This window comes from Larimichthys crocea, chromosome VII, assembly GCF_000972845.2.
Source record: "Larimichthys crocea isolate SSNF chromosome VII, L_crocea_2.0, whole genome shotgun sequence".
Lineage (NCBI taxonomy): Eukaryota > Metazoa > Chordata > Actinopteri > Sciaenidae > Larimichthys > Larimichthys crocea.
In genome coordinates, this window is record NC_040017.1 from 3,851,067 (window position 1) to 3,877,097 (window position 26,031).

General features: G+C 40.1%; 1 protein-coding gene across 1 annotated transcript in view; it reads right to left on the bottom strand.

The window, feature by feature from the left end:
- Positions 1-11,389, bottom strand: part of LOC113746173 (translation initiation factor IF-2-like) — a 20,586-nt gene extending 9,197 nt beyond the window's left edge. Inside the window, exons 1-2 of the mRNA XM_027280903.1 lie at positions 10,865-11,389; positions 10,411-10,785 (exon numbers count right to left, since the gene is read on the bottom strand). Of these exons, the coding sequence (XP_027136704.1) occupies positions 10,411-10,785; positions 10,865-11,010 (521 nt within the window). The 5' untranslated portion in view covers positions 11,011-11,389. The remainder of the gene's footprint in view (positions 1-10,410; positions 10,786-10,864) is intronic.
- Between the last annotated feature and the right edge of the window lie 14,642 nt (positions 11,390-26,031).

The window sequence follows — 26,031 nt, forward strand, 5'->3', positions numbered from 1 at the left end:
GAACCCAGAATGGTAGTTTGGTCCACAGAAGAGGAGCCTGATAGCTGAAAGCTCTGGCTCCCAATCTACTTTTGGAAACTATAGGAACCACAAGGAACCCAGCATCCTGAGCGCGCAATGTTCTAGAGGGGTAGTAAGGTATTATGAGCTCTTTTAGATATGATGGTGCCTGACCTTGAAGAGGTTTGTATGTAAGGAGAAGAATTTTAAATTCTATTCTAGATTTAACAGGTAGCCAGTGCATGGAAGCCAAAATGGGAGAGATGTGATCTCTGATCTTGGTTCCTGTCAGAACGCGTACAGCAGCATTCTGAATTAACTGCAAAGTCCTAAGAGACTTATTGGAGCAGCCTGATAACAAAGAGTTACAATAGTCCAGCCTAGAAGTAGCAAATGTGTGGACTAGTTTTTCTGCATCCACTTCAGATACAATGCATCTGATTTTGCCGATGTTACCTAAGAGGAAGAATGCAATCCTCAAAATTTGTTTTATGTGGACATTAAAGGACAGGTCACAGGAAATGTAATGTGTCTATCGTATGTGTCACCGTAGTTTCTCCTTCACGCCTACAAGGCAAAAGTGTTGCAATCAGCAACTGCACCGCTAAATGCCACCAAATCCCATACACTGGCTGTGAAGAAGCTTCCCTGCTCTAACTATGCTGAATACACTGAGATAGCAGCTCGCTGCAGGTGATCGACCAGAATCACACAAACGATGTCTTCAAGTCCAACTTATTTATTGCCACAAGCACATCCAATGCGTACAACTGTCCGATGCATTAGTGGTTCTGTGTAAACAACACAATAAACAAGAGATACAAACAGTAAATAACACAGGAAATGTATATAATATACATATAAATGCAAACTGTAATACAAATTATATGCACACTGTATAAAGTACAAACAGACAGACAGCAGGGAAATAATGTGACAGTATACAGTCAAAAGGCAGGTCTAAAGCTGAAACAGCTAGCCCTTGAACATTTATGGTAGTTAGCAAGGCAACAGTGGCTGGGCTCCTGTCAAGGCGGCGCACAGTTCTAGACGTGGATGGATGCTGCTTCTTTGGAGCCACTCCGACTGGGCTGTGATGAATGCTATCTCAACCTCTCCGCTTGAACTCTCAGTTTGAGAATGCTACAGAGCCGTATGCCTGTTCTGAGGCATCACAAAACACATGGATCTCACGCCGGCTGGGTGGGGTCCAACTCAGGGCTGTGTCAGCGCCGGTCCTGGCCACATTTGCGCCCTGGGCGAACCCCCCACCCATCCAAACCTGATGTGTGGGAACTCGCTGGTGAGATGTGAATGAGATTGCCGCCCATGAAGGGTCGGGGGTCCTGTCTTACAATCCGAAAAGGCAGGTTTTCAGGCTCACCTTGGAGACCAAGTTGTTTGGCCGCTGAATGGAGAAGCAAGGTGTGCCGGAGCCATTGTCTAAGTATGGCGTATGTCTCTAGTGTTTGGTCCCATTCTAAGCACCACTTTGCGACTTTAAGGAGAACGTGTTGACCCTGAGGAGCTTTACCGATGTACAGAACCTCTTCACTCCTGTTTGGGGGGCGTAGGACCAACTGGTCCTGAAACTGCTGGTGTGGGTTTGTCCGTTTCGCTGGAGTTTTCCCACTGATCTCGTGTAGAGCAAGGAGATGTCTACTATTACAGGTTTTGCAGCACATTTTCAAGTCACACTCAGCTGCTCGATGGTTTCGGCCACAGCGCCAGCAGCGGTTGTTGTCCGGGATCCATACTCGTTTCTGAGCACTGTTGAGGAACTTGAAGTTGGCACAGTTGTTAAAGGAGTGCTTATTGTAATCACAAACGGGAAAAACTTCTTCGGGCCTTGACTGATAGGTGATCCGTGGGCTGTTACGTCTGTGGGTCTGGTTTCTGTACCCACCAGAAAACAGAAGCCTTTGCGTTACCTTATTTTCCCTTTTCGTGTCTTTACGTTTTGGATTTGTATCTTCCATGTGCGGCGTGCCATATTGCAACATGTCTTCCTGACCTGGAGTTCGTATTCAGCCAGTCTGCTAAATCCAATAAAGTGGGGATCGGTATCTTAATGGGTGGGTGAAACGTCGAAACCCAGCCCTTAGGTCATGTAGTAACTTCCCCAGTAGGCCAAAAATCGGCGACCACAATCTAGTTAGTTAATACTTTTGTTAGTAGGGTCTGGCGATTTCACTGGGTTTGTAGATGAAAAACACAGAATCTTACCAGCCTCTTCCTTTAAAAAGGACCAGTGTACAGGACTTAGCTACTATATGGTTGTTGATTGTAATTAAGTTCAATGTGACACGACTGAATTTTAATATTATGAATACTGCATTCAATTTCTGTCATATTATGTAAATAGAGCCCCCTAAATTCAACAAACTGCACTTATAAGATGAGCACTGTAAAAAAAACTGTAAAGTACCAAATGTTTGGAATCTTATGTACTATAATCTTTTATGGTTGCTCTATATAGACATTTTACATTGTAAACTTTGTCTTCCTCGTTTAATAACAACAGGGCCTGAAGAAACCATGTTCATATTTCCAAGTTAAGAAAAGTGTAAAAAAATATATATATGTTATAGATACTGAGACTGTACTGTTTCTTTGCTGGAATCAAAACATTCCAAAACCAGCTCTGTTGAGGTCTCTTTATAAGTGGAAATATGTCTCATTTTTCAATCCCACTCTGGTACTGCAGCTCAAGGCAGATGGCCACAGAATGTTTGCATGGAATTTTTTGATCTATACATTGCCACCCAAACATTCATAACTGGTGTCATTGACTATAGACTTGGGATCATAAGCCTGCTGAGCCACAACAGAATTTACAGAAGCAGAGATAAACAACAATGCAAGAACTGGATGGAGGGATGATGGATGAATGGATGGATGGAGGATGGATGGATATAAATACTGCATAGTATAAGCAGTCCAACGCAATTGCAAGACAAACATCGGTCTCATGTCCTTGTGAACTGGATCACTACCTCTTCTGACAGTTTAAATAGAAATTTACATTTCACAATGTCAGTGAGTATTCATTGCAAGGGTCCAGTATTTTATGGTATTGCAATTCAATGTAGAGATATTTTTTTGTTGTTGTGCTCAGTCACTGTATATTATATACAGTCCAGATATCCTTATCCAGTTAAAGCCCCACAGGCAAGCTGCCAATTTAATTTGTATGCAGCCTCCTGTAAAAATAAATTAGAAGTACACAGTATTTGAAGGAAATGCTGCAGAAAACAAGACAAGAAAAGTATCTAAAACAGACAAAAAGCAAAGGTTTTGAATAAACTTGTCTGTAAGCCAAGTCACGTCCCAAAAGTGAATAGGTAAAGTCTGAATGGAACGCTAAAAAAACATATCTTAATCTGCTAGATACTGCAAAACTTTATATAGTCTGAAACAACAAGCAGCTCAAAATGAGTGCAGTCTGTCCTAAAGCAGGACAATGCGTGGCAGAAAACCCAATGCAAATTTATTTTCTATTGAATGTATATTTGTGCAGCTGATGACATCGTAACCACAAAAGATTGAGAGAAAGTAACCAAACGAACATTTTTCAGCCGAACTTCGGATTTTTGCTCACAGTCCAAAAGTGAACTGCTAAACTGCACACAGAGCTCCAGTAACAATAAGTTTACTGCCCATAACATGTAATTTCTAACACATTTTAATATGTCACCATCTCACTTGTATTCACGTTTATTGCTTATATCATAAAAAACATTGTTTTAAAATGTTTAAAAGAAAAGTTAAAACAATAATAAAAGGATTTTTGGCAAGCATTTGCTGAACTTGCTCCACAAGTAAACACTTTCTGCCTTCACACTGCAGTCTTACCACTGTCATCCGTTGAAATATAAAACTGTGAAGCAAATATCAGATGAGTTCTTTTAAGTAGCAGCTTTACGTATAACATTGCTCTTCACTCAGCAATCACAGAGAGGAGCAGAAATTTAACGTAGCTCCTGCTGTGACAACAGGTTTTTGTGATAGAATGACTTAACAACGTGTTATGTACAGGGGGGTTTTCTACACACACACACACACACACAATATAATATATATATATATATAATATTATATATATATATAGATATATATATATATATATATATATAATATATATATATATTATATATATACAACATATAATATATATATAAATATATATATATATAATAATATATATATATATATATATATATATATATATATATATACATATACACAACACACATATAATATAAATAATATATATATATATAGATATATATATATAGATATATACACACACACATATATATACACACAATATAGATATATATAACATTATATCAAAGATATATATATATATATATATATAATATATAAATATATTATATACACATATACACATAATAGAATATATGATATATATATATATTATATATATATATAATATTATAATTATATAATATAGATATATATAAGTATTATCTTATTATAGAGAATATAGATATATTATAGAATATATATATATATATGTATATAGATCTATATATCTAATACATTGCTTATTTCTGCTGTACTAACTGGTTTTGTCCTTCCATTCTGATTGGCTGACCTGTACTGCCCCTTTGCTCCAATTGGCCGTTGGGTGTTTCCATCAGAGTGACATAACAGGTGACGAGTCCAAACCCTCACTCCACACTTTGCTCCTTCAGCCGGTTCAGAGGGTCCCGGAGTACCTGCTGCTGCTACAGGTTAATTTAAGACACACGATCATAGAGCGGAAACAAAACATAATATAAACATCAATGCTGATGACTGAAGATAGCATCTGCTCAAAGATGTGTGCACATAAATAAGTTATATATATATATATGTGTGTGTGTGTGTGTGTAGAAACCCCCTGTACATAACACGTTGTTAAGTCATTCTATCACAAACATGTTGTCACAGCAGGAGCTAGTTAAATTTCTGCTCCTCTCTGTTGATTTGCTTTAGTGAAGAGCAATGTTTATACGTAAAGCTGCTACTTAAAAGAACTCATCTGAATATTTGCTTCACAGTTTTTATATTTCAACGTGATGACAGTGGTAAGACTGCAGTGTGAAGGCAGAAAGTGTTTACTTGTGGAGCAAGTTCAGCAAATGCTTGCCAAAAATCCTTTTTATTATTGTTTTTAACTTTATCTTTTAAACATTTTAAAACAATGTTTTTTATGATATAAGCAATAAAACGTGAATACAAGTGAGATGGTGACATATTAAAAATGTGTTAGAAATTACATGTTATGGGCAGTAAACTTATTGTAACTGGAGCTCTGTGTGCAGTTTAGCAGTTCACTTTTGGACTGTGAGCAAAAATCCGAAGTTCGGCTGAAAAATGTTCGTTTGGTTACTTTCTCTCAATCTTTTTGTGGTTACTGATGTCATCAGCTGCACAAATAGTACATTCAATAGAAAAATAAATTTGCATTTGGTTTTTCTGCCACGCATTGTCATGCTTTAGGACAGACTGCACTCATTTTGAGCTGCTTGTTGTTTCAGACTATATAAAGTTGTGCAGTATCTAGCAGATTAAGATATGTTTGCTTTAGCGTTCCTATTCAGACTTTACCTATTCACTTTTGGGACGTGACTTGGCTTACAGACAAGTTTATTCAAAACCTTTGCTTTTTTGTCTGTTTTAGATACTTTTCTTGTCTTGTTTTCTGCAGCATTTCCTTCAAATACTGTGTACTTCTAATTTATTTTTTACAGGAGGCTGCATACAAATTAAATTGGCAGCTTGCCTGTGGGGCTTTAACTGGATAAGGATATCTGGACTGTATATAATATACAGTGACTGAGCACAACAACAAAAAAATATCTCTACATTGAATTGCAATACCAATAAAATACTGGACCCTTGCAATGAATACTACACTGACATTGTGAAATGTAAATTTCTATTGAAACTGTCAGAAGAGGTAGTGATCCAGTTCACAAGGACATGAGACCGATGTTTGTCTTGCAATTGCGTTGGACTGCTTATACTATGCAGTATTTATATCCATCCATCCATCCATCCATTCATCCATCCATCCATCCATCCAGTTCTTGCATTGTTGTTTATCTCTGCTTCTGTAAATTCTGTTGTGCTCAGCAGGCTTATGATCCCAAGTCTATAGTCAATGACACCAGTAATGAATGTTTGGAGTGCAAATGTATAGATCTAAAAAATTCCATGCAAACATTCTGTGGCCCATCTGCCTTGAGCTGCAGTACAGAGTGGGATTGAAAAATGAGACAATATTTCCACTTATAAAGAGATCCTCAACAGAGCTGGGTTTTGGAAATGTTTTGATTCCAGCAAAGAAACAGTACAGTCTCAGTATCTATAACTATATATATATTTTTTTACACTTTTCTTAACTTGGAAATATGAACATGGTTTCTTCAGGCCCTGTTGTTATTAAACAGAGGAAGACAAAGTTTCAAATGTAAAAATGTCTATATATGAGCAACCATAAAAGATTATAGTACATAAGATTCACAACATTTGGTACTTTACAGTTTTTTTTACAGTGCTCATCTTATAAGTGCAGTTTGTTGAATTTAGGGGGCTCTATTTACATAATATGACAGAAATTGAATGCAGTATTCATAATATTAAATATTCAGATCGTGTCACATTGAACTTAATTACAATCAACAACCATATAGTTAGCTAAGTCCTGTACACTGGTCCTTTTTAAAGGAAGAGGCTGGTAAGATTCTGTGTTCTTATCATCTACAAACCCAGTGAAAATCGCCAGACCCTACTAACAAGTATTAACTAACTAGATTGTGGGTCGCCGATTTTTGGCCTACTGGGGAAGTTACTACATGACCTAAGGGCTGGGTTTCGACGTTTCACCCACCCACTTAAGATACCGATCCCCACTTTATTGGATTTAGCAGACTGGCTGGAATACGAACTCCAGGTTCAGGAAGACATGTTGCAATATGGCAGCAGCACATGGAAGAATACAAATCCAAAACGTAAAGACACGAAAAGGGAAAATAAGGTAACGCCAAAGGCTTCTGTTCTTCTGGTGGGTACAGAAACCAGACCCACAGACGTAACAGCCCACGGATCACCTATCAGTCAAGGCCCGAAGAAGTTTTTCCCGTTTTGTGATTACAATAAGCACTCCTTTAACAACTGTGCCAACTTCAAGTTCCTCAACAGTGCTCAGAAACGAGTATGGATCCAGGACAGCAACCGCTGCTGGCGCTGTGGCCGAAACCATCGAGCAGCTGAGTGTGACTTGAAAATGTGCTGCAAAACCTGTAATAGTAGACATCTCCTTGCTCTACACGAGATCAGTGGGAAAACTCCAGCGAAAGCGGACAAACCCACACCAGCAGTTTCAGGACCAGTTGGTCCTACGCCCCCCAAACAGGAGTGAAGAGGTTCTGTACATCGGTAAAGCTCCTCAGGGTCAACACGTTCTCCTTAAAGTCAGCAAAGTGGTGCTTAGGAATGGAGACCAAACACTAGAGACATACGCCATACTTAGACAATGGCTCCGAGCACACCTTGCTTCTCCATTCAGCGGCCAAACAACTTGGTCTCCAAGGTGAGCCTGAAAACCTGCCTTTTCGGATTGTAAGACAGGACCCCCAGACCCTTCATGGGGCGGCAATCTCATTCACCATCTCACCAGCGAGTTCCCCACATCAGGTTTGGAGTGGTGGGGGGTTCGCCCAGGGCGCAAATGTGGCCAGGACCGGCGCTGACACAGCCCTGAGTTGGACTCCCCCACCAGCCGGCGTGAGATCCATGTGTTTTGTGATGCCTCAGAACAGGCATACGGCTCTGTAGCATTCCTCAGAACTGAGAGTCCAAGCGGAGAGGTTGAGATAGCATTCATCACAGCCCAGTCGAGAGTGGCTCCAAAGAAGCAGCAATCCATCCCACGTCTAGAACTGTGCGCCGCCTTGACAGGAGCCCAGCCACTGTTGCCTTGCTAACTACCATAAATGTTCAAGAGAGGCTAGACTGTTTCAGCTTTAGACCTGCCTTTTGACTGTATACTGTCACATTATTTCCCTGCTGTCTGTCTGTTTGTACTTTATACAGTGTGCATATAATTTGTATTACAGTTTGCATTTATATGTATATTATATACATTTCCTGTGTTATTTACTGTTTGTATCTCTTGTTTATTGTGTTGTTTACACAGAACCACTAATGCATCGGACAGTTGTACGCATTGGATGTGCTTGTGGCAATAAATAAGTTGGACTTGAAGACATCGTTTGTGTGATTCTGGTCGATCACCTGCAGCGAGCTGCTATCTCAGTGTATTCAGCATAGTTAGAGCAGGGAAGCTTCTTCACAGCCAGTGTATGGGATTTGGTGGCATTTAGCGGTGCAGTTGCTGATTGCAACACTTTTGCCTTGTAGGCGTGAAGGAGAAACTACGGTGACACATACGATAGACACATTACATTTCCTGTGACCTGTCCTTTAATGTCCACATAAAACAAATTTTGAGGATTGCATTCTTCCTCTTAGGTAACATCGGCAAAATCAGATGCATTGTATCTGAAGTGGATGCAGAAAAACTAGTCCACACATTTGCTACTTCTAGGCTGGACTATTGTAACTCTTTGTTATCAGGCTGCTCCAATAAGTCTCTTAGGACTTTGCAGTTAATTCAGAATGCTGCTGTACGCGTTCTGACAGGAACCAAGATCAGAGATCACATCTCTCCCATTTTGGCTTCCATGCACTGGCTACCTGTTAAATCTAGAATAGAATTTAAAATTCTTCTCCTTACATACAAACCTCTTCAAGGTCAGGCACCATCATATCTAAAAGAGCTCATAATACCTTACTACCCCTCTAGAACATTGCGCGCTCAGGATGCTGGGTTCCTTGTGGTTCCTATAGTTTCCAAAAGTAGATTGGGAGCCAGAGCTTTCAGCTATCAGGCTCCTCTTCTGTGGACCAAACTACCATTCTGGGTTCAGGAGGCAGACACAGTCAACACCTTTAAGAGTAGACTTAAGACTTAACTTTTTGATAGAGCTTGTAGTTGTAGCTGGCTCAGGCCATCCCTTAGTTATGTTGCCATAGGATTAAACTGCCAAGGGACTCTCCCTCCTTCCCCTCTATGTTAATGGAAGCTCATTAACATATAGATTAAATGGTACGGGGCCTAACACTGATCCTTGATGCACACCCATTATGTATTTTACTAAAATGTTAAAGGTACTTCTTTTCTTTTTTATTTGCGTAATGATGTGAGCAGAAATGAAGCATCATCAGTGTCATGATGACATCTCATGCGTCCTGTGACAAAGTTCAGACCGGAGCCATTTTTTCACACATGTAGCAGGCAACGAAGATTCTCCGTGTCAAACAGACAGGACACAGAGAAACAGACGGGACACAGAGAAACAGACAGGACACAGGTTAGTGCAGGGGTGGGCAAACTTTTTGACTTGCGGGCCACATTGGGTTCTAAAATTTGACAGAGGGGCTGGGCCAGGATTGATGGTGCTTTGAATGTTAAACACAATCTTTCTGTATGTTAATAATGTCTTTTAAAAACACATTTCAACATCTTTGTGTGTTTTTAAACACATTTGAATATATTCAAACATATTTTTGTTAAAAAAAGCTTCACTTTTCAACTTTACACAATTTATCTTTTCAGCTGATTTTGAAACATGTTCATCATCAGACGTTTGCAGGCCGAGTCTGGCCCCGTCACTGCCAGACTAATAATGAACATGTCTTCACCAGTGTGGCAGAAGAAAGAAGACTTTGAGTTTTAATACGACACGATATTTGAAACAAGCGGTATTAAAGAATATGAAGCAGCAGGTAGCAGCTAGCGGTGCTACTAAGGCTAAAACAACACAGAGTGTGGATGATTGACATCTGTCACCTGTCGACCAATCAAGAGTCAGGAGAATCGATTAGTACCGCCCACGTTCACCTTTGACCCACCAATGACGATCCAGAATGAAGTAAACCCAAAGGTGGTATATCGCAGCAAGAGGTCACACTTCACTGTCAAAGCCTCTTTGTCTTTATGTAACAACCAGGAGCTTCATGACTGATTCAAACTAAAGCAGAGACAGAGCAGGAGACACTAGCAGCGTTTCTTCGCGCTGAAATAGAACTTTTGAAACGAAACAGCAAAGATAAGACATACTGTGTCATTTTGTGGGTTTTGTTGCTACTCTTTGGGGGATAGCTCACCGAGTTTTCATCGCACAGTGATGAGACACATATCTTTGTAAGATATATTTTTATTTTTTGGATGTGGATAAGTTCGGCGGGCCGCATTGAAAAGCCTAACGGGCCGCAGTTTGCCCATGTCTGCCCTAAACTAATGCATATGGACATTAACATACATTACCTTACCTGTTTATGTGCTGATGCAACATCCCCACCGGTGAGGTCATGTGACCTATGATGTCACAGGTCACGTGAAGTTCTCTGGCTCCGTTCTCTGGTGAGGTCATGTGGCTTATGACATCATCAGTGACATCATCTGTGACATCTAAAAAGTTTATAAATAGGAACCAGTTTACTGATAGTGCGCACTTCGCCGGCTGCCGGCGGCAGCCCGGGTGCGGACCCGCCAGGGAGGGAGGTCGCTGCTTCCCCCGGCGGGGGGACGCACTTCGCCGGCTGCCGGCGGCAGCCCGGGTGCGGACCCGCCAGGGAGGGAGGCCGCTGCCTCCCCCGGCGGGGGGACGCACTTCGCCGGCTGCCGGCGGCAGCCCGGGTGCGGACCCGCCAGGGAGGGAGGCCGCTGCCTCCCCCGGCGGGGGGACGCACTTCGCCGGCTGCCGGCGGCAGCCCGGGTGCGGACCCGCCAGGGAGGGAGGCCGCTGCCTCCCCCGGCGGGGGGACGCACTTCGCCGGCTGTAACCGGCCACCGGCGGCCGGTGGCAGCCCGCTGCTTCGGGGGTATGTATGTATGTATGCTAATGTCCATATGCATTTGTGTAGGGCCATACACTAACCTGTGTTCTGTCTTTCTCTCTGCTCTCTGTATATGTTAATGAGCTTCCACAGAAAGGGCAAATGTATGTCGACGACACTGTTGTATACAAACATGCTAAACCATGATTTCATTTCCAATGAAGATGTAGGTGGACTGTCGTTACAGCCTCATTTCACCTCACAAATGTAACGTTAAATCACATAAAATCTTCTTTAGCTTTAACAACTCTGGAGAAAAAGATTCATTTCACAATTACAGATCTATTTACTAGAAAATTTCTAAAGAAATTTTGAGTGTGACTCACTCTGGCACGTCGCCCCCATGCATTATTACTGACACTGCTCAGCAAATTCAGTACTAGAAAATTCCTGCAGAAATTTTGAGACTGAGAGTGGGCTGTTGAGCATTAGCATGGTAACATTAGTATATTAACATTAGCATGTATTTAATTCTTAGTGCCTAATGCTAATTAACATGTTAACATTAGTATGTGAGCATTGGCATGTTAACATTAATATGTTAGCGCTGATGTGCTGACGCGCTAGCAATTACCATTAGCATGTTAGCATTAACATGTTAACATTAGCATGTTAGCATTAGCATGTTACATTAGCATTTTAGTGCTGATGCGTTGACGCGTTAGCAATTAACATTAGCATGTTGGCATTAACATGTTACCATTATCATGCATTTAATTTCTAGTGGCTAATGTTAAGTAGCAGTAATTTTAGCATTGGTCGCTAATGTTAGCAAATAGCATGTCTTTACTCTGCTGTCTCTGTCTGCCATTTTAGACAGACAAGTTCAAATTAAGTGCCAAGAACTACTAAAATGGCCGCTGCTCGGCTTCTGCCTGCTGGCCCCTCCCCCCTCTCCTCCTTCAAGCAGGCTGAGGTTGCCAAGCAACCAGGACCAACTCTAATCAGCTGCACCTGTTAGAATGTCAGTAGGAAATCCTGACAGAGATAGAGAGAAAATGCTGAGACCTTCCCTCGAACGGAAGGATCTCTGGCCAAAACCGTATTTCCAATCATTGAACCGGCTTAACCTGAAGCAGGCTGAGCCCTTTCTGAACGTCTACATAGGCATTTTGTGTTGATAAAGTGAAGAAATGTGCTCTTGGGAGCAATTCAAAGAAGCGTTACTTCTGCTTTCCTCCAGGAAATTTCCCGCCTTTTTAACATGGGAGTCTATGAGGGTGTCGATGGGTGCTGCTGCAAATCTTCGCGTCTCGAGCCAAAACTATATATCTGACTATATATATATTCGCTTTTGCAGGCGAATGTGAGTGAGACGACAAATTTTCCTACATTTCTATATATTAATTGTGTCTGTAGTGGTGCATTTGAGGCCATGGTAGTCGAATACGTTTTATTTTTTCACTCATCGTTGTCTCTCCTCTCCACTCTAGTGATGACATCATGCACTCTAACTCTGGAAAGTTCCCACACTACACACCCATTCATTTTTTTGGTGTGGTTTTTGGCTCTTAGAAAAGTCATAGCACACCTGTCCCAGCCGAGCCGTAAGAATAACTAGAAAAATTTCTAAAGAAATTTTGAGTGTGCGTGACTCTGGCTCCGTCGTCCCCATGCATTATTACTGACACTGCTCAGCAAATTCAGTACTAGAAAAGAAATTTTGAGAGTGACGAGTGGGCTGTTGCTGGGGGTCTGTATTCAAAAAGCACACCTCAAATTGTCATTTTTAACATGTTTATTTAGACACAGGAGCAGCTAGCGCTTACGTGCTAGAAATTAACATTAGCATGTTAGCATTAACTTGTTGGCATTAGCATGTTATCCTTAGCATGTTAGCGCTGAAGCGCTAGCAATTAATATCAGCATGTTAACATTAGCAATTAACATTAGCATGTTACTGGTGATGCGCTAGCAGTTATCATTAGCATGTTAACATTAGCATGTTAACGCTGATGCGCTAGCAGTTAACATTAGCATGTTAGCATTAGCATGTTAACGTTAGCATGTTAACGTTGATGCGCTAGCAGTTTAACATTAGCATGTTAACATTAGGCAAGGCAAGGCAAGTTTATTTGTATAGCACAATTTGTACACAAGGCAATTCATAGTGCTTTACAGAGGCAAGGACAAACATCTGACATTAAGACAAGCAATAGCAATAGAAATAAAAAATGAAAAAGAAGAAAATTTGATTAAAAATATCAGAATGTCATTTAAAATCATTAAAACAGCAAATTTGAAAACAATTTAAAACATTAAACGAATCACTGGATTATGATTACAAATTCTTTAAAAGTTCTTTAAAAGAGCATGTTAACGCTGATGCGCTAGCAGTTAACATTAACATTTTAACATTAGCATGTTAGCATTAGCATGTTAACGTTAGCATGTTAACGTTGATGCGCTAGCATTTTAACATGAGCATTTTAACATTAGCATGTTAGCATTAGCATTTCAGCATTAGCATGTTATCGCTGATGCGCAAGCAGTTACCATTAGCATGTTAACATTAGCATGTTAGCATTAGCATGTTACCATTAACATGTTAGCGCTGATGCACTAGCAATTAATATTAGCATGTTAGCATTATCGTGTTAGCATTAGCAATTAGCATTAGCATGTTAACGCTGATGCGCTAGCAATTAACATTAGCATGTTAGCGCTGATGCACTAGCAATTAAGATTAGCATTTTAACATTAAGATATTAGCATTAGCAAGTTATCGCTGATGCACTATCAATTAACATTAGCAAGTTAACATTAGCATATCAGCATTAGCATATTATCGCTGATGTGCAAACAGTTACCATTTGCATGTTAACATAAGCATGTTAGCATTAGCATGTTAACCCTGATGCGCTAGCAATTACCATTAGCATGTTACCATTATCGTGTCAGCATTAACATGTTAGCGCTGATGCACTAGCAATTAATATTAGCATGTTCTGATGCACTAGCAATTAATATTAGCATGTTAGCATTACCGTGTTAACATTAGCAATTAACATTAGCATGTTACTGGTGATGCACTAGCAGTTAGCATTAGCATGTTAGAATTAACATGTTAGCATTAGCATGTTAACGCTGATGCGCTAGCAATTAACATTAGCATGTTACTGGTGATGCACTACCAATTAAGATTAGCATGTTAGCATTAACATATTAACATTAGCAAGTTAGCGCTGATGCACTATCAATTAACATTAGCATGTTATCATTAACATGTTAGCATTAGCATATTAATGCTGATGCGCTAGCAGTTAACATGAGCATGTTTGCATAAGCATGTTAGCGATGATGCGCTATTAACGTTAGCTAGTGTTAGCAATTAACGTATTTAATTCCTAGTGGCTAATGTTAATTAGCACTAATTTTAGCATTGGTCGCTAATGTTAGCAAATAACATGTCTTTACAGCTAGCGTTAATGCGCTAGCTGCTCTGCTGTCTCTGTCTGCCATTTTACACAGAGAAGATCAAATTAAGTGCCAAGAACTACTAAAATGGCTGCCGCTCGGCTTCTGTCTGCTCGCCCCTCCCCCCTCTTCTCCTTCAAGCAGGCTGAGGTTGGCAAGCAACCAGGACCAACTGTAATCAGGGGAGCAGTTACTGCACCTGTTAGAATGTCACTTAGAGACTGAGAGAAAATGCTGAGACCTCCTCTCGAACAGGAAGGATTTCTGACCAAACCGTATTTCCAATCATTGAACTGGCTTAACCACAAGCACGATGAGCCCTTCCTGATAGTCTACATCAGGGGTTGGCAATTAGCGGCCCGCGGGCCAAAACTGGCCCGCCATCAATTATATCTGGCCCGCTAGATGAAGTTGATTTATTAAAAAAAACAAAAAATTAAAGATATCTTTTAAATCTTGTTTTCTGTCAAAAATACAACAATTCCACAGATTTCACAACATTTATTGAAAAGTAGCTGATAAGTAACGTGACAGCAGCCAGAACATCCTCGCAGCCTCTTTACTTGACGCACAGGTTGGAACACTAATTGGCACGTGCGTGCACTGTAACCTGTGGAAAATAAAACTGTCCTGTGGCCCTCATGCAACGTACAACGTGAACAAATATGTTTCATTAAATTAAAAAAATAATTAAAAAAAACAAACAAGGTCGGCTCAAATATCAAATAGCCTAATTAAAAAATGCGAATGCACATCAGCGGCATGGGGAAACATCTGCGCTGCTCCTGCTGAGCTACTGTGCTGTTCCTGAATTAAGAAAGATGCTGCTGTGTGCATATCCAGCCTCCAAGGATTTAATTTTCTGTGTTTGTGCCTCTGTCTCGAGAGCATATGCATTTTTGAAGTGGCCATGCTTTGTCTCGTGGTGTCTTCTAATATTGTATTCTTTACAGACTGCAACAACCTTGTGTCGGCTTGGCATTAATAAATGCAGGCTGGTCCTGTATTTGGAATCAACTTTTCTTTTCGTGGCTTTTGACAGCGTCATTTTGCATCGATAGCTAGCAATCTTCAGCTAATGATTTCCACAGCATCCAAAACATAAAAACTGGCGATTGTATACGTTAGTTACGGCAGGTTGCTAGGGTATGTTGCCTGTTTCGTGACAGACAGGAGATGCAGCAGTGGGCGTAAAAACAGCACATAGAAGGAAATTGATGTTTTAAATTAAATTAAATGCATTTTTAAAGTTAAATAACATTTATTTTTAATGATAGAAAAAATAGAAAACTTTTTTTTTCCAGTAGGAAAGCATGGTCATGGCCCGCGATGGAATTGTCAGAAAAAAAATTGGCCCGGGTCCAAATTTATTTGCCGACCCCTGGTCCACATAGTTGTTTTGTGTCGATAAATGAAGAAATGTGCCCTTGGGAGCAAGAGAGAGAAATGTTACTTCTGCTTTCCTCCAGAAAATTTCCCTCCTTTTTAACATGGGAGTATATGAGGCTGAGGATGGGAGTTGCTGCCGCATATTTGCGTGTCACGCCATATATCTGACAGCTACAACAGTGTTATCACTGCGACCGCCTCGAATTTTCCTACGTTTGAGGGGATAATCATGTCTGTAGCTTTGCCTTTGCAGCCACAGTCGCAGTTTTCTCTCCCCCTCCACTCTAGCGATGACATCACTCACTCTAGCTCTGGAAAGTTCTCGCAATACACACCCATTCATTTTTTTGCCGTGGTTTTTGGCGATTTTTTGGAAAAACCGTTTGCCGAAACTCTTAGAAAAGTCATCACATGTCCCGGCCGAGCCGCACGTTTTGATACCCGTCTTGTGTATGTGTGACAAAAACTCTGGGAGGAGTAGCGAGCCAAAAAAAGGGCGGAAGAATAATAATAAGCGCGGTGGATAACATATAGTGTGCGCCTTGCACGCACACTCAATAAGAAGAATATGCGCGGTGGATAACATAGTGTGCGCTTTCAGGCACACTCAGTTAGAAAGTCTGAGAGCCTATTCCTCTGAGCCAAAGATAAACATTGTTGTCCAGAAGCTATTAAACATACATTAATGAGCCGCACCTCTGCACTGGCTAAATTATTGGTTTATTGCAATGAGCACAGCCACTGTAGTTAGTAGATTCCAAATACAATGTCCTGCTGATGTAAACTTTCCAGCACACACAGTGTGTGTTAACCTATAGCAGTTGCTACTGTTGTTTATTTTTTGGGAGATTTTGGACTGTGAGGACGGTGAGACAAAACTAAAATCTAGGTAGATGTCATGTTTGAAACCTTTGGGAAACTGATGTATGTTTTCTATTTTTCTGATGTCAAGACAATCAGCAAACAATTGATGATGAAGTCTGTGTTTGCAACTCTATAATTATTCAACCACACTGTTGACATGGAAGAGTGTACAGTTGGTGTGAAAGTTTGCAATAGTGAACCAGAAGGCACAATTCAGTGTCTGTGTGTCTTTCAGCACATCTCCCTCCTTACCTAGCCTGAGTTTCCTTTTTGCTGCTCACGATTCAGCTCGAGGTCAAGACGTGCTTCAGAACCACTCACACAGGACGACCCATCATAACGGGCACCAGTGCATATGGTATGTAACTAGAAAATTCCGGCAGAAATTTTGAGAGTGACGAGTGGGCTGTTGCCGGGGGTCTGTAGTCAAAAAGCACACCTCAAACAGTCATTTTTAACATGTTTATTTAGACACAGGAGCAGCTAGCGCTCCCGCGCAAGCAATTGACATTAGCGTGTTAACAATTACCATGTCTTTAATTTTTAGTGGCTAATGTTAATTAGTAGGTTAGCATTTGCATTAATTTTAGCATTGGCCGCTAATGTTACCAGTTAGCATGTCTTTACAGCTAGCGCTAATGAGCTAGCTGCTCTGCTGTCTCTGACGTGCTAGCAATTAACATGTATTCTTACTGACTGAAAATGAGTGGCTAGCATTAACGTGCTAGCAGTTAACATTAGCATGCTAGCATTAGCATGTTATCAATGAGCATGTATTTAATTCTTAGTGGCTAATAGTAATCAATAAGCATTAGCAGGTTACCATTACCAGGTTAGCATTAGCATGTTAACATTAGCATTTATTTAATACTTAATGGCTAATGCTAAACGTTAACATGCTAGCTGCTCTGCTGTCATTGTCTGTCATTTTAGACAGACAACGCGCTAGCAATTATCATTAGCAGGTTAGCTTTAGCATGTTAACATGAGCATGTACTTAATTCCTAGTGGCTAATGTTAATTAACATTAACATGTTAGCAATGATCATGTATTTAATTCTTCGTGGCTAATGCTCATTGCTAGCGCAGACGGCTAACAATTAACATTAACATGGTAGAATTAGCATGTATCTAATTCTTTGTGGCTAGTGCTAATTAACATTAGCATGTTAACATTAGCATATTAGCAAGTAGCATGTATTTGGTTATTCGTGGCTAAGGCTAATTGCTAGCGCTGACATTACATGTTAACCTTACATATTAACATTAGCATGTATTCTTAATGACTAAAAATGAGTGACTAGCATTGACGTGCTAGCAATTAACATTAGCATGTTAACATTAACAGGTATTTAATTCCTAGTGGCTAATACTAATTAGCTTTAGCAGGTTAACATTAACATGTTAACAATGATCATGTATTTAATTCTTAGTGGCTAATAGGGATGTAACGATACACTCAACTCACGACTCGATTCGAGTCACGATTTTTTGGTCACGATACGATTTTTTCACGATTTTTTTTTAATCAAAATAAGCTACAGACAAATTATGACCAAATAAAAATATCTTTTTATTTGTAGGAAAAAAATCTCTCTTTACAGAAACTCTCAAGCAGTTTGTGTTCTCATTAGGGCTGCCAGCAAGCAGCTGATCTGACCATTACCTTTCAGCTTGAAGTATGAGCTAACTGAAAATAAAAACAATTAAGATGATAGCTCATTAACCCTTTAATGAGAGTCCACGGCCCCGGGAAACGGCGAGGTCCGGGCGCTGTAAACGCTGAGCCGGTCGCGGCGCACCACCTCGGAGGAAATGTGCCCGGCGGGGGCCAGCCAGCGCCGGGAAGAGGTCCCACGAAGGGATCCTCCCGCACCGTGTGGCCGTCCCTGGCCCGACTTTAATCCCCTGTGCAGACTGCGCAGAAGTTGCGGTGATTGGTTAAAATTGCAACACCCCTGAATTCACGGGGATTCACTGAAGTTGCGTTGAAGTTGCAAATTGCAACATCGTGAATTCCTGGAGGATCTGTGTTATGGTATCATTTACAGTACAGTCAGGCCTGACGCCGATTACCACTACTGCGCATGTGTGTAGGGGTGTGTGTTTGTGTGTGTGTGTGTGTGTGTGTGAGACACAGAAAGGCAGACGCGGCAGTGGAAGCTGCAGCCACAACGTAACCTATTTCTAATAAAAAAAAAGCCGAAAAAGAACATATCCTACTTCTCTCGCATTCGCCAAGAATCGCGATTCATTTTTTCTGTCAACCGATGCGAGTCGTCACACATTTGTACCGATTTTAATCGTGGCACGATGTATCGTTACATCCCTAGTGGCTAATGTTAATTAGCATTAACATGTTAGCATTAGCATTTTAACAAGTAGCATGTATTTGGTTATTAGTGGCTAATGCTAATTGCTAGCGTTGACGTGCTAGCAATTACCATTTGCACTAATTTTAGCATTGGCCGCTAATGTTAGCAGTTAGCATGTCTTTACAGCTAGCGCTAATGTGCTAGCTGCTCTGCTGTCTCTGTCGGCCATTTTACACAGACAAGTTCAAATGAAGCCAATAACTGCTCAAATGGCCACTGGGCTTCTGCAACTGTTGTCAGTTGGAACGGCAGTTGAAAATCCTGACAGAGAGAGAGGGAAAATGCTGAGACCAGCCCTCAAAGAGGAGGGCTCTATGGCCAAACCGTATTTCCAATCATTGAACCGACATAACTGGGGGCATCGCATGCCCTTCCTGATCGTTTTACATAATTATTTTGTGTCGATAAATGAAGAAACGTGCCCTCAGGAGCAAGAGAGAGAAACGTTACTTCTGCCTTCCTTAAGAAAATTTCCCTCCTTTTTTAACATGGGAGTGAATGAGGCTGAGGATGGGAGTACTCGATCAGTTAGCCTGTATGGAGCCAAAACTATAAAAGAGACAGCTTCAACAGTGTTATCACTGCGATCACCTCGAATTTTCCTACATTTGAGGGGATAATCATGTCTGTAGTGGGGCATTTGAGGCCACGGTAGTCGAATACGTTTTATTTTTTCACTGGTTTTTCTCCCTGCTCCTCACTCTAGCTGATGATGTCATCCACTCTAGCTCAAACATTCCGCCACATACACACCCATTATAAACCCAGAAATTTGACTAAAAACCTGCTCAACTTTGAGCCTTGATAGTTTAAAAACGGTAAAAGCTGTCGATGAGTGTCGTGAATCCCTGAAGATAAGGGAAGCATACCTCCGTTTTAAAGTTCAAATGCAGTCTCTCGGTGAAAGTATGCCAGAGCAGTTCATTGTTGAAAATGTCTGTTGAAATGTACTTTTTTTCAGGCCTCCCCATTCATTCCCTATGGGAAATTTTTCGCAGTTTTTCCAGAATAAATTCACGAAAAACACGCGAATCTCTTAGAAAAGTAATAGCACTCGATTCGGAATCAAGACGCACGTTTTGATATATAATTTGTTGGGGTCCTCTCACCGCTGCGGGCCGCATTAATGTTCGAAAAAGGGCGGAAAATGAATAATAATGCCATGAAACACGCAGAAGAACAATAGTTGACGAGTGTCGTAGGCACTCGTCACTAATAAGATGTGAATTAGATGCACTTTAAAAAAAAATTAAAACCTGAACTGCTGCTGACCAAAGCGCACTCCTATGGAAAACATTATCTACAGCCACAGACACAGCTTTGATCTGTGTAATGAGCAACTGATCAATCCATTCAGGCTGTCACACATTCTGTTACAGCCTCATTGGGCTGCTCTGTGATCTGTGGCATATCAACCAAGTATGTCAACAGGAAGTACTTTAATGAGGTCTGAAAAGCCTGACTCTATGCAGGCATTACAGCGATAACACTGACTTAATATTATGAATTCTGGAGGTATTTTGTTTGCATTTAGACATGACTTTATCTAGTTGAGATGAGATTTGACACCAGAGACTTGAATCTATTGACCTCCTGCTTTTAATAGAAAGAAAGGCTGGCACTGAAAGATCTGTTTACAGCAGTCAAACTCTTACATTAATAGTCATTGTACCAACCCACACAGTCAGCTTTTCTCATTCTTTCTCAAGTCTTGTGTCAGAAAATTTTCTTTGCGTAATGGAATGGGAGAGATGACTGTAGAGAGGGAGTGTGGAGAAAAAGTGAATGAGGACAAGTGAATGAACCAATTGTAGGGTTAAAATGAGCCAAAGATAAAGAACTGTTAAAATGCAGAGTTAGATAGAAAAACAGACAAAGACAGAGAGGCAGGCGCGGTCGGTGGCCAGGTAGGCCGACAGGGCAGCTGGGAGTTTTTTGGTCAGCACTGTTCTGACCACAGTAGAGCAGCATGGGAAGCCAGCTGTTGTTCACCACCTGCCACCTTCCACAAAGGACCAAAAGACTACAATGCACTGCGTGTCCCTCTTTGCTTCTATGTGCCCTAACAAATGTCAGCTAATAATCCAATTATAGAACCACTAATTTGTGGATGTGGTATTATTAAAACAAGGGAACTCTCAACTTTGTGATGAATATGAAATGGCAGTGTGAAATGTACTTAGAGCAGGGTGGCAGATAAAACCCACCCATATTTATTTCTATACTTTAGATACAATGCTTTTCAATTTCCCCAGAGTTTCACAAAGTGCAAATTCTCAGTTTGAGTGAGCTGTTCATTCTTCATCAGGCAAATTGGACACAAGCCAACCTGTGCCACATGTGGTAAAGCAATAGCATTACACATGCAGATGTAGACATATAATTGTCACCACCTACAGGCAAAGTAATAGCTGCTGCAAAAAAACAAAAAAACACCAGCAGGCAAGGTGAGTTACAGCTTCAGATTTGTCTTTGTTATGGTGTGTTCTTTGTGGGTGTTCTCACTTTGCTAAAGCTAAACTAATCCATGTGTCATTCCATCATGTCGAAAAGAGAAAGTGTTTTATACTGTACCTGTTCCAAATGGCCATACGTGAAGGTGGTGTCAAAAAGCACCATAGAGAGGTGTGAGACATGAGAATAAAATAAACTTTCAGCCGAGGCAGGAAAATGTCTTTTGGTCTTACTCAGAAAAACTGCAACACAGTTTTGTGTTTGTTTTCACACATGACATGTGACCACAGCATTTATGTGAAGAATTGGAGAGAGATGTTCAAATTCTGTTCACTGTCATAGAGGAGGTTTGCCACGGAGACTGATTTTAATTGTTGAAAGGCCCAATTAAATTTTGCATAACTAATATATCTTTTTTTCCATAAAATGTAACAAGTAGTGAAATAGTTCTGTCACAGCTTCAGACAAAAAAATATCGACATCTTTACCAACTGTCTAAACGCCCTGTATCTTCAGTTGTTCAGACTAAAAGTATTCAGATATACTGATGTAAACTTTCTAGCACACACAATGTGTGTTAATCTATAGCAGTTGCTACTGTTGTTTTATTAACATTTGCTCAACACTAACAGTGTCCAATTGCCTTTTTATGGGATTTCTTAACAAATACAAAAACACAAGCCTTATTTTTTAAGTATTGGAGTTCAATGCCCAACTCTAAAGTGTGAAGTCCAACTTTTAGATTTCAGCCATACAGTAAGTTTAGGTTTATTAGTGGTGTAAGGAAGGTTATATAGGAAAACATGTTTTTAAATGTAGTATTTGGTATTATTTAAAATCAGTTGATCAGTCCTGCAGTAGGATGGAACAAACTAATCTTCAGGACTTTACACCTGGACATAAATTAGGTGTCTATGGGTCACATTTACCTTGGACTACCTGAGAAGCAGTATCATTACCGAGTTGGTTATTCTGTAGAAATAAAGTTGAAATGAATAATGAATGATCTTCAGTCTATCCAAGCACAAAGTTGGACACCATGGGTGCCTGTCAAACTCAGTACATGTTAATGATTTCTTGAAGCTCACCATGCTCCCAGGTAGTGCAGTCTGTTTCGATAATTTCTTAAAAATTCAATGTACTTGTGTGTGGAATGAAGCGTAGTGTATGATTGTGTGGGTCAGAAGAGTGTGAGGAAAGTGGAAATCCATATGCAAAACTGCTTTTAGTCATGGGTTTAATAGGTTGGATTGTTTTTTAACATGAATCAAATCCTATTTTATATTTTTAGTGCTTGTTATTACACATATTTACTATTTTTCTTTAGAAAACTCAGTTTTGGGGTCAGGTGACTTGCCTTATTCAGTGATGGTGGGCACAATGGACACCAGGCACTCCAGTTTGGATTCGTCAGAAAGAATATCAGTAATGCAGTGGAGAAGATATCATTAGGTTGTTTCTTAACATCCTTGGCTTGAGTCTGGCAACACTCTCTCCTAGAAAATATGTTTGTATACTACTAATTTGGTTTCCCAATTATGTTCTAATTAGAAACATACTGACGGGTTTATGTTCACTGGCAATATTTACCATCTGTCTCTTCCCGCCTCTACTTTGCTCTCTGTCAATTCTCTGTGGCATAAAATACATAAAATATTTTACAATATTGCAAATATATGCAAGATCACATACAAATAATAACATTAGCATGGGTGTAATGTACTGTGTGTATTGCATAACTTGAATTTGGGAGTTTTGTTACAGGCTGTTCTAATTAATCTAATTACAGGTTATGGCGCTCATTTTTCATAATAGTGTAAACACACACGATACAAATGGGGTTTTAAATGATATTAGTCTAATGTTAGCTTGGTACCACGAGTCCTTTAGTTATGTCTGAGAGAGCTACTGTGACTAACTTAAACGCATTGAAAAACATTTTGAGGAAAAGAATGAGGAGTTAAAAGTCAGGCCAGCCAGGGCAGACAAGCTTTGACCACTGACTGCTGAAAAATCCTCTCTTCTCAATCTCTCTGTCTCTTCTCACTGAGGCTGACTAGTGCGGTGTCATTTCACGATATTTCTTAAAAATTAACTGGCTAGTTCCCAGCTGACTGAAACTGACATCTCTGGTCAACACACACCATTGGATAGGAAGGGCCATATGTTCATTGGTTTCAACTCTACTGTGCAAACCAGTAGTCCACCCTCATCACCGACTCAGATAAACCTCTCTCATTCACTTGTTTTTCCCTAAAATGAACTTAAGCAAGAGCACAGCTTGGCAGCATGGAGTAATTTTCCCTTCACTTGACAGTATTATAGCCTCACTGTTTCATTTTCAAGCAACACAGTAACACAGACTGTGAAATCCATCATAGCCTATTTTTCAGCTGCACTGAACACTCTTAGAGTGTTGTTTCTGTCCTAGACCTCAACCAGGATTGGAGAATAAATAATTAAAAGCACACTCAAATGCTGTGTGGATTTACAGAGTGCCAGGGTCAAGCAGTCCCTTTGACCATAATATGTTCATTTAGGCAGCTCTGATATAATATGAAAGGCTTTATCATTTAAAAAAAAAATGAATACAATGCTTCTAATTAACCAGAGAAATAGAGAGCAGGCAGGATCTTATTTTGGAACAAAGCACAGAGGACACTGAGCAAGAGCATACTCCGAGAACAAATGACGTGAACTCTTTGTACTGTAAATGTACTGCAACTTCTATGATGCATTTGTCCCTGTTGTTCATACTGAGACAGCATCACTGAAATTACCCTTTACTCTGTAATTACTTTAGTAGAGGTTACTTACTGTTGATGCTTTAGATAACTCCGTTTTTAAGCAATTAAACTCCACTTTAGCTGCACTGGAGAGGTCTTGACATGTCATGTCACTTATATTTGCTTAATTAACAACAAAAGTAAAAATACCTTACCATAAAGAGAGAAAGAGTCTAGACATGGAAGAATCCTTACTAATAGCTGTTTTCCGAAACAAACTCCAAAGTCTATGAAGAATTAGTTAATTAGAGTAAATTACAGTCCTAATGCTTGCTATTTATCTTTAAAGTGGGTTTGTGTTTTTTGAAACGGCAGTGAGATCTTAGAAAAGTACTGTTTCCAATAGGACAGAATGTTTATCGTGGTTTTTGGGGTATTTTCTTGCTCCGCCAGCAACAAAAATGATCAAAAACTGGTTTGCACAACTCTTATTTACTTGACCATCCACCAAAATTCAGCTATAAGCAACACAATCTAGTCTTGAGTCCTCATTTCTTACATTCTGGCACAACTGGTACTTCCGTTTCATTACTGTATACTCTAATTAAAGGCTTGCAACTGTTTTACGTCTTGTAGTTCAATACTAGTACTAGCACAATATTTACTGCTGGTGATTCGTACATGCATGCAAGTCTGCATACAGTATGCAGTGCAGTTCACTATTTGATGCAAGATTAAAAGCCACCATAAAAAACTGTGCTAAAGGCCATTTTTACAGTATCAATGTATTTTTATTGTAAAATTTCAAAATGAAAAATTCTCTTAACCTTAATGAACAATTTAAAAAAAAGAAAAGTGAACGAACTTAAAAGATATATTAAATTTTCAATCATAATAAATTAACATCACCCTTTCAAAACAATGAAACCAGCAGATTTTTTTTTACTTAGCTGCACATATGTCAACAATATTTTTTTGGGCCCCTGTCAGTTGTGGGCCCTTGCAATTGTCCTAACTTTTCCCCCCTATACAGCGCCACTGACTGTATTTACAGTAAATGGTGCACAGGTGTAGCCCAGGACACTGTAATGTTACTAATGGGTGTGGTTACAGCTGTAGCAAAAACCTTCTAACCACCTTCAGCATGACTGATTGGTGAAAGTGAAACAGGCTTGAAACTTTCAAACAGAGGTGGCACTGAAACTTTAATAAAACCAGCTTAGTGATGTGCCAGCGCTGGAGAAAGGTTTTAGCTGCATCCATTATTATTGCACTACAGTGGAAAAAAACAACAAAGGCTTCTTTGTATTTCTCAAATTCGTCTTGGTCAGTGCTAAGCCAAAAATAGTGGTGGGGTGACTTGTTATGGTAGAACTTTGCTTCCTGCATGTCAGCAGGGGAGCCTTGACATTAAAATGGGAAAGCAAAAAAATAAGGTAACAGCTGCTACCTTGTTTATGTTTGTCCCACTGGTAACCAGGTTAGGGTAACTTGACATTTTCTGTGTGTAAGCCGCTAACTTAGAGGCTGTTGGTATTTCCTGTGACGAAGGAATGGGTCTATATGTAGAGAAGATGGTTTGTGTCACCTTATATCCCCAGAACAAATTTCCAAGCTGAATGGTGCTCCATCAAACAGTTACTATAGGCAGGATGATCACTACGGGCAGGTGCTGCAACATGGACATTTGCAAACTTTCTTATATTTAAATTTATTCACGTGTCATTGCAGCATACAAACAGTTACTCAGGAGCAGTAGTGAAAACTTAGTTCACCTAATTCAAAGGAGGCTCCAGACCAGTTTTTTTTCTTTCTCCATTGAAAGAAAA